Here is a 9,688-nt window from a genome sequence, read left to right as displayed (position 1 = left end):
CACACACACACACACACATGTTGGGTTTTCATGTTTATGGGACTTTCCATAGGCGTAATGGTTTTTATACCGTATATTCTATCCCCTTACACTGCCCCTAAACCTACCTATCACACACTCACACACACACTCACTCACACACTCACGCACTCACTCACGCACTCACACACACACACACACACTCACGCACTCATTCACACACTCACACACTCACTCACGCACGCACTCACGCACTCACACACACACACACACACACACACACACACACACACACACACACACACACACACACTCATACACACACTCACTCACGCACTCACTCACGCACTCACTCACAAACTCACACACACACTCACGCACTCACACACACACTCACACACACACTCACGCACTCACTCACGCACTCACTCACACACTCACGCACTCACTCACACACTCACACACTCACACACTCACTCACGCACTCACGCACTCACTCACACACTCACGCACTCACTCACACACTCACGCACTCACGCACTCATTCACACACTCACACACTCACTCACGCACTCACGCACTCACACACACACACACACACACACACACACACACACACACACACACACTCACACACTCACACACTCACTCACACACACACACACACACACACACTCACGCACTCACTCACTCACTCACTCACTCACGCACTCACACACACACTCACGCACCCACTCACGCACTCACACACACACACACACACTCACGCACTCACTCACGCACTCACACACTCACGCACTCACTCACGCACTCACTCACTCACTCACTCACTCACTCACTCACGCACTCACACACACACTCACGCACCCACTCACGCACTCACACACACACACACACTCACACACTCACTCACGCACTCACACACTCACGCACTCACTCACTCACTCACTCACTCACTCACTCACTCACGCACTCACACACACACTCACGCACCCACTCACGCACTCACACACACACACACACTCACGCACTCACACTCACACACACACTCACACACTAACACACTAACACACACACACACACACACACACACACACACACACACACACACACACACACACACACACACACACACACACACACACACACATACACACACACACACACACACACACACACACACACACACACACACACACACACACACACACACACACACACACTCACTCACACACTCTCACACACACACTCACACACTCACACACACACTCTCACACACACACGCACTCACACACACGCGCACTCACACACACACACTCACACACTCTCACACACACACTCACACACTCACACACACACGCGCACTCACACACTCTCACACACTCACTCACACACACAAACTCATAATTATGACTTAGTGTCATTTTTGACCGTCAACATTTTGTCATTATGTAATGAGTTGAAATGATGACATAAAAACAATGGCAGAACTGAGATAAAAATCCATAATTATGACAAAAATGACTTAATTTTAAGTAATTTTTTTCATTATTATGGATTTTTATCTCATAATTATTTTGACTTTACACAATTATGAATTAGTATCTCATAATTTTATGAGATACTAATTCATAATTGTGTAAAGTCAAAATAATTGAGATAAAAAGTCGTAATTATGACAATTTTGAGAGTTAAAATTACATCATGTCGAAATTATGACAAAATGGACATAAAAATCAACAACATAAGTCAGAAATATGAGATAGTCATAATTACGACAAAAAAATCCAAATTGACAAAAAAACAATGACACAAAAGATAAGTAATTATGACCAAATATTCACTCTCATAATTAAGACTCCTGAGTTATGATTTATTTCACACACACGCGCACTCACACACACACACACACACGCAATCACACACACACACGCACTCACACACATGCGCACTCACACACACGCACACACACGCGCACTTACACACACACACGCGCACTCACACACACACATGCGCACTCACACACACACACGCAATCACACACACACACGCACTCACACACATGCGCACTCACACACTCACACACACGCACACACACACACACACGCGCACTCACACACACACACACACGCACTCACACACACACGCACTCACACACACGCGCACTCACACACACACACGCACTCACACACACGCGCACTCACACACACACACACACTCACACACGGGCGCACTCACACACACACACACGCACTCACACACACGCGCACTCACACACACACACACGCACTCACACATACACGCACGCACTCACACACACTCACACACACGCGCACTCACACACACACACACACGCGCACTCACTCACACACACAAACTCACACACACGCGCACTCACACACGCACACTCACTCACACACACACTCTCACACACTCACACACACAAACTAATAATTATGACTTAGTGTCATTTTTGATCGTCAACATTTTGTCATTATGTAATGAGACATTGAAATGATGACATAAAAACAATGGCAGAACTGAGATAAAAATCCATAATTATGATAAAAATGACTTAAAATTATGAGATACTAATTCATAATTGTGTAAAGTCAAAATAATTATGAGATAAAAAGTCGTAATTATGACAATTTTGAGAGTTAAAATTACATCATTACGAGTCGAAATTATGACAGAATTGACATAAAAATCAACAACATAAGTCAGAAATATGAGAGTCATAATTACGACAAAAAAATTGAAAATGACAAAAAACAATGACACAAAAGATAAGTAATTATGACCAAATATTCACTCTCATAATTAAGACTCCTGAGTTATGATTTATTTCACACACACGCGCACTCACACACACACACACACACGCAATCACACACACACACGCACTCACACACATGCGCACTCACACACACGCACACACACGCGCACTTACACACACACACGCGCACTCACACACACACATGCGCACTCACACACACACACGCAATCACACACACACACGCACTCACACACATGCGCACTCACACACTCACACACACGCACACACACACACACACGCGCACTCACACACACACACACACACACGCACTCACACACACACGCACTCACACACACGCGCACTCACACACACACACGCACACACACACACACACACACACATACACACACACACACACACACACACACACACACACACACACACACACACACACACACACACACACACTCTCACACACACACTCACACACTCACACACACACTCTCACACACACACGCACTCACACACACGCGCACTCACACACACACACTCACACACTCTCACACACACACTCACACACTCACACACACACGCGCACTCACACACTCTCACACACTCACTCACACACACAAACTCATAATTATGACTTAGTGTCATTTTTGACCGTCAACATTTTGTCATTATGTAATGAGTTGAAATGATGACATAAAAACAATGGCAGAACTGAGATAAAAATCCATAATTATGACAAAAATGACTTAATTTTAAGTAATTTTTTTCATTATTATGGATTTTTATCTCATAATTATTTTGACTTTACACAATTATGAATTAGTATCTCATAATTTTATGAGATACTAATTCATAATTGTGTAAAGTCAAAATAATTGAGATAAAAAGTCGTAATTATGACAATTTTGAGAGTTAAAATTACATCATGTCGAAATTATGACAAAATGGACATAAAAATCAACAACATAAGTCAGAAATATGAGATAGTCATAATTACGACAAAAAAATCCAAATTGACAAAAAAACAATGACACAAAAGATAAGTAATTATGACCAAATATTCACTCTCATAATTAAGACTCCTGAGTTATGATTTATTTCACACACACGCGCACTCACACACACACACACACACGCAATCACACACACACACGCACTCACACACATGCGCACTCACACACACGCACACACACGCGCACTTACACACACACACGCGCACTCACACACACACATGCGCACTCACACACACACACGCAATCACACACACACACGCACTCACACACATGCGCACTCACACACTCACACACACGCACACACACACACACACGCGCACTCACACACACACACACACGCACTCACACACACACGCACTCACACACACGCGCACTCACACACACACACGCACTCACACACACACACGCACTCACACACACGCGCACTCACACACACACACACTCACACACGGGCGCACTCACACACACACACACGCACTCACACACACGCGCACTCACACACACACACACGCACTCACACATACACGCACGCACTCACACACACTCACACACACGCGCACTCACACACACACACACACGCGCACTCACTCACACACACAAACTCACACACACGCGCACTCACACACGCACACTCACTCACACACACACTCTCACACACTCACACACACAAACTCACACACACGCGCACTCACACACGCACACTCACTCACACACACACTCTCACACACTCACACACACAAACTCACACACACGCGCACTCACACACGCACACTCACTCACACACACACTCTCACACACTCACACACACAAACTCATAATTATGACTTAGTGTCATTTTTGATCGTCAACATTTTGTCATTATGTAATGAGACATTGAAATGATGACATAAAAACAATGGCAGAACTGAGATAAAAATCCATAATTATGATAAAAATGACTTAAAATTATGAGATACTAATTCATAATTGTGTAAAGTCAAAATAATTATGAGATAAAAAGTCGTAATTATGACAATTTTGAGAGTTAAAATTACATCATTACGAGTCGAAATTATGACAGAATTGACATAAAAATCAACAACATAAGTCAGAAATATGAGAGTCATAATTACGACAAAAAAATTGAAAATGACAAAAAACAATGACACAAAAGATAAGTAATTATGACCAAATATTCCCTCTCATAATTAAGACTCCTGAGTTATGATTTAATCAAAGCATGCCTGTTTTCTTGTGTTGATAATGAATGTCCTATATCTCTGTTTTCTCCAGGTACTCGTTTGGTGAGTAAACTCCTCCCCCTCTCTCTCTGATAAACTCCTCCCCCTCTCTCTCTGATAAACTCCTCCCCCTCTCTCTCTGATAAACTCCTCCCCCTCTCTCTCTGATAAACTCCCCCTCTCCCTCTGATAAACTCCTCCCCCTCTCTCTCTGATAAACTCCTCCCCCCTCTCTCTCTGATAAACTCCTCCCCCTCTCTCTGATAAACTCCTCCCCCCTCTCTCTCTGATAAACTCCTCCCTCTCTCTCTGATAAACTCCTCCCTCTCTCTCTGATAAACTCCTCCCCCTCTCTCTCTGATAAACTCCCCCCTCTCTCTCTGATAAACTCCTCCCCCTCTCTCTGATAAACTCCTCCCTCTCCCTCTGATAAACTCCTCCCTCTCTCTCTGATAAACTCCTCCTCCCTCTCTCTCTGATAAACTCCTCCCTCTCTCTCTGATAAACTCCTCCCCCTCTCTCTCTGATAAACTCCTCCCTCTCTCTCTGATAAACTCCTCCTCCCTCTCTCTCTGATAAACTCCTCCCCTCTCTCTGATAAACTCCTCCCCCTCTCTCTCTGATAAACTCCTCCCCCTCTCTCTCTGATAAACTCCTCCCCCTCTCTCTCTGATAAACTCCTCCCCCTCTCTCTCTGATAAACTCCTCCCCCTCTCTCTGATAAACTCCTCCCCCTCTCTCTCTGATAAACTCCTCTCCCTCTCTCTCTGATAAACTCCTCCCCCTCTCTCTCTGATAAACTCCTCCCCCTCTCTCTCTGATAAACTCCTCCCCCTCTCTCTCTGATAAACTCCTCCCTCTCTCTCTGATAAACTCCTCCTCCCTCTCTCTCTGATAAACTCCTCCTCCCTCTCTCTCTGATAAACTCCTCCCTCTCTCTCTGATAAACTCCTCCTTCTCTCTCTGATGAACTCCTCCCTCTCTCTCTGATGAACTCCTCCCCCTCTCTCTCTGATAAACTCCTCCTCCCTCTCTCTCTGATAAACTCCTCCCCCTCTCTCTCTGATAAACTCCTCCTCCCTCTCTCTCTGATAAACTCCCCCTCTCTCTCTGATAAACTCCTCCCCCTCTCTCTCTGATAAACTCCTCCCCCTCTCTCTCTGATAAACTCCTCCTCCCTCTCTCTCTGATAAACTCCCCCTCTCTCTCTGATAAACTCCTCCCCCTCTCTCTCTGATAAACTCCTCCCCCTCTCTCTCTGATAAACTCCCCCTCTCTCTCTGATAAACTCCTCCCCCTCTCTCTCTGATAAACTCCTCCCTCTCTCTCTCTGATAAACTCCTCCCTCTCTCTCTGATAAACTCCTCCTCCCTCTCTCTCTGATAAACTCCTCCCCCTCTCTCTCTGATAAACTCCTCCTTCTCTCTGATGAACTCCTCCCTCTCTCTCTGATGAACTCCTCCCCCTCTCTCTCTGATAAACTCCTCCCCCTCTCTCTCTGATAAACTCCTCCCCCTCTCTCTGATAAACTCCTCCCTCTCTCTCTCTGATAAACTCCTCCCTCTCTCTGATAAACTCCTCCCTCTCTCTGATAAACTCCTCCCTCTCTCTCTGATAAACTCCTCCCTCTCTCTCTGATTAACTCCTCCCCCTCTCTCTCTGATAAACTCCCCCCTCTCTCTCTGATAAACTCCCCCCTCTCTCTCTGATAAACTCCTCCCTCTCTCTCTGATAAACTCCTCCCCCTCTCTCTGATAAACTCCTCCCTCTCTCTCTGATAAACTCCTCCCCCTCTCTCTCTGATAAACTCCTCCCTCTCTCTCTCTGATAAACTCCTCCCTCTCTCTCTGATAAACTCCTCCTCCCTCTCTCTCTGATAAACTCCTCCCCCTCTCTCTCTGATAAACTCCTCCTTCTCTCTGATGAACTCCTCCCTCTCTCTCTGATAAAGTCCTCCCTCTCCCTCTGATAAACTCCTCCCCCTCTCTCTGATAAACTCCTCCCCCTCTCTCTGATAAACTCCTCCCCCTCTCTCTGATAAACTCCTCCCTCTCCCTCTGATAAACTCCTCCCCCTCTCTCTCTGATAAACTCCTCCCTCTCCCTCTGATAAACTCCTCCCCCTCTCTCTGATGTCCAGTAGTGATATGGAAGTCTGGGATGTGGGTTTTAATGAAGTTCTGGAAGTCTAGAGTAACCCAGAGCCTCTTCTCCCAGAATTCCCTTCAGTGTTTAGAGTTGTGACCGATCCAGGCTCAGAAGCCAATGCTTTGGGTAAGACGTGGCCTGAATCATCTGAACTTTTACCCCATCCCACCAACCACATCTGAGCTCAGCCTCTTCAAATGTTCCATCCCAGCAGATCCCAAACCCCCCAGATAAACAAGAACCGGCTCAACTGGCCAATCAGGTTTTCATTTAGGCCCATTGTTGAGTGGAAGACAAGAACATGTTTTTTGATTTATATTTGGATATTTCTTTTTGTGTTTTACACCGATTTTGTCATTTCAAGCCGTTCCTGGTTTTCGGGATCAATCCAAGTGCATGTAACAGTGTGATGCCACTGTAACAGATCCCAGATGATCATAAATCATATCCATTTTAATAGTAGCCACACCAGGGACGTCACATGACATCAATATGGACTAATGATTGGATGTATTGATGCAATGCTTAGGCTATTAATCGATAAATGCTAATCGATCCATCATGATTAATCGCATCCAAAATAAACATTTGTAACATAATAATTATACACAGTACACACACATATATTATGTAAACACAAACTTTTATTTTGGATGTGATTAAAGTCAAATATCCAAACACCACTAGGCCAGTGTTATATATTGTGTTCAGTCGAGTATTTTCAATATCCCAAATGTTTCCAATAGGACTGTCAAAAGATTAATCGCGATTAATCGCATCCAAAATAAAAGTTTGTGTTTACATAATATATGTGTGTGTACTCTGTATAATTATTATGTTTATATAAATACAAACACATTCATGTATATATTTAAGAAATATTTGCATGTATATACATTTATATAATTTATATTATATATAAATATTTTATATATAAATATAATACATAAAAATAATAATTATACACAGTACACACACATATATTATGTAAACACAAATTTGTATTTTGGATGCGATTAATCGCGATTAATCTTTTGACAGCCCTAGTTTCCAACTATTTGTAAATCGTGAGATGCTATTTTATCAAATTACGCCTTTGTTTTGAACAGGCGAGCTCTAGCGGATGGAAAACTTACATAGTGCACCTTTAATCGATTTGATAGCACACACATATACCGTATATAAATGAATGCGCTAACGAATTAGATACATTTTTTCAGTTTAACGCGTTAAAAATATTTATCGCAATTAACACAGCATCTATTTTTTCCTTTGGCCAGTGTTACATTATGTGATCACGCTCTTATTCATGCAAATGCTTTTAAACCATTCAAGCGTGTGAAATTATTACAAAAATTAATGTTAGATGCAATTAATCGCGATTAATTACGGAAAATAGTGCCGTTTATTTATTTAATTTTTGAATCGATTGGCAGCAATAATAATGGAGAAAAAAAAAAAAGTATAATAATATATATATATATATATATATATTAGGGCTATCAAAAGATTAATCGCATCCAAAATAAAAATTGTGTTTACATAATATATGTGTGTGTACTCTGTTAATTATTATTTATATATAAATACACACACATTCATGTATATTTTTAAGACATATTTGCATGTATATACTGTATATACATTTATATAATCTATAATATATATAAATATAAATGTTTTATATATAAAAATAACATTTTTTCTTAAATATATACATGCTTGTGTGTGTATTTATATATAAATAATAATTAACAGAGTACACACACATATATTATGTAAACACAAACTTTTATTTTGGATGCGATTAATCGCGATTAATCTTTTGACAGCCCTATATATATATTTTGAGGGGGTGTATATTATATATATATATATATACACCGATCAGGCATAACATTATGACCACTGTCCTAATATTGTGTTGGTCCCCCTTTTGCTGACCCGTCGAGGCATGGATTCCCCTGAAGGTGTGCTGTGGTATCTGGCACCAAGATGTTAGCAGCAGATCCTTTAAGTCCTGTAAGTTGCGAGGCGGAGCCTCCATGGATCGGACTTGTTTGTTCAGCTCATCCCACAGATGCTCGATTGGATTGAGATCTGGGGAATTTGGACTCAAAATCGTTGTGCTCCTCAAACCATTCCTGAACCCGAGGTTTCCCAGCAGAACATTGCCCAAAGCATCACTGCCTCCGCCGCCACGCCTTCTTCCCATAATGCACCTGGGGCCATGTGTTCCCCACGATGCTCTGACCCAAAACAATCTGGCCCTTGTCAAACTCGCTCAAATCCTTACGCTTGCCCATTTTTCCTGCTTCTAACACATCAACTCTGAGGACAAAATGTCCACTTGCTGCCTAATATATCCCACCCACTAACAAACACAAACATTCACTTTTGGAATATCTTTTTTTATATGTATATTTATTTTTAAGAGACTTAGAGAGCACAGAAGACTTGTTTGACTCTTATTTGTCTGTATTATTTAAGAAACTAAAGTGCACCGTTTAGTTGTCGATGTCCCACTTTCAATTTAAT

General features: G+C 42.5%; 2 protein-coding genes across 2 annotated transcripts in view; both read left to right on the top strand.

The window, feature by feature from the left end:
- The window catches only part of LOC307144230 (arf-GAP with dual PH domain-containing protein 1), a gene marked incomplete at its 3' end in the record, with an annotated part of 58,764 nt that extends 53,694 nt beyond the window's left edge, over positions 1-5,070 (top strand). Inside the window, exon 8 of the mRNA XM_079846333.1 lies at positions 5,056-5,070. Within this exon, the coding sequence (XP_079702459.1) occupies positions 5,056-5,070 (15 nt within the window). The remainder of the gene's footprint in view (positions 1-5,055) is intronic.
- The window catches only part of lmf1 (lipase maturation factor 1), a 74,983-nt gene continuing 70,355 nt past the window's right edge, over positions 5,061-9,688 (top strand). The window contains exon 1 of the mRNA XM_079801690.1: positions 5,061-5,066. The gene's annotated coding sequence lies outside the window, so the exon portion shown is untranslated. The remainder of the gene's footprint in view (positions 5,067-9,688) is intronic.

Source organism: Gobio gobio (genome assembly GCF_949357685.1).
Source record: "Gobio gobio genome assembly, chromosome: 20".
Taxonomy (NCBI): Eukaryota; Metazoa; Chordata; class Actinopteri; order Cypriniformes; family Gobionidae; genus Gobio; species Gobio gobio.
Note: the sequence above shows the minus strand (reverse complement) of the source record. Positions and strands in the feature narration are given on the sequence as shown.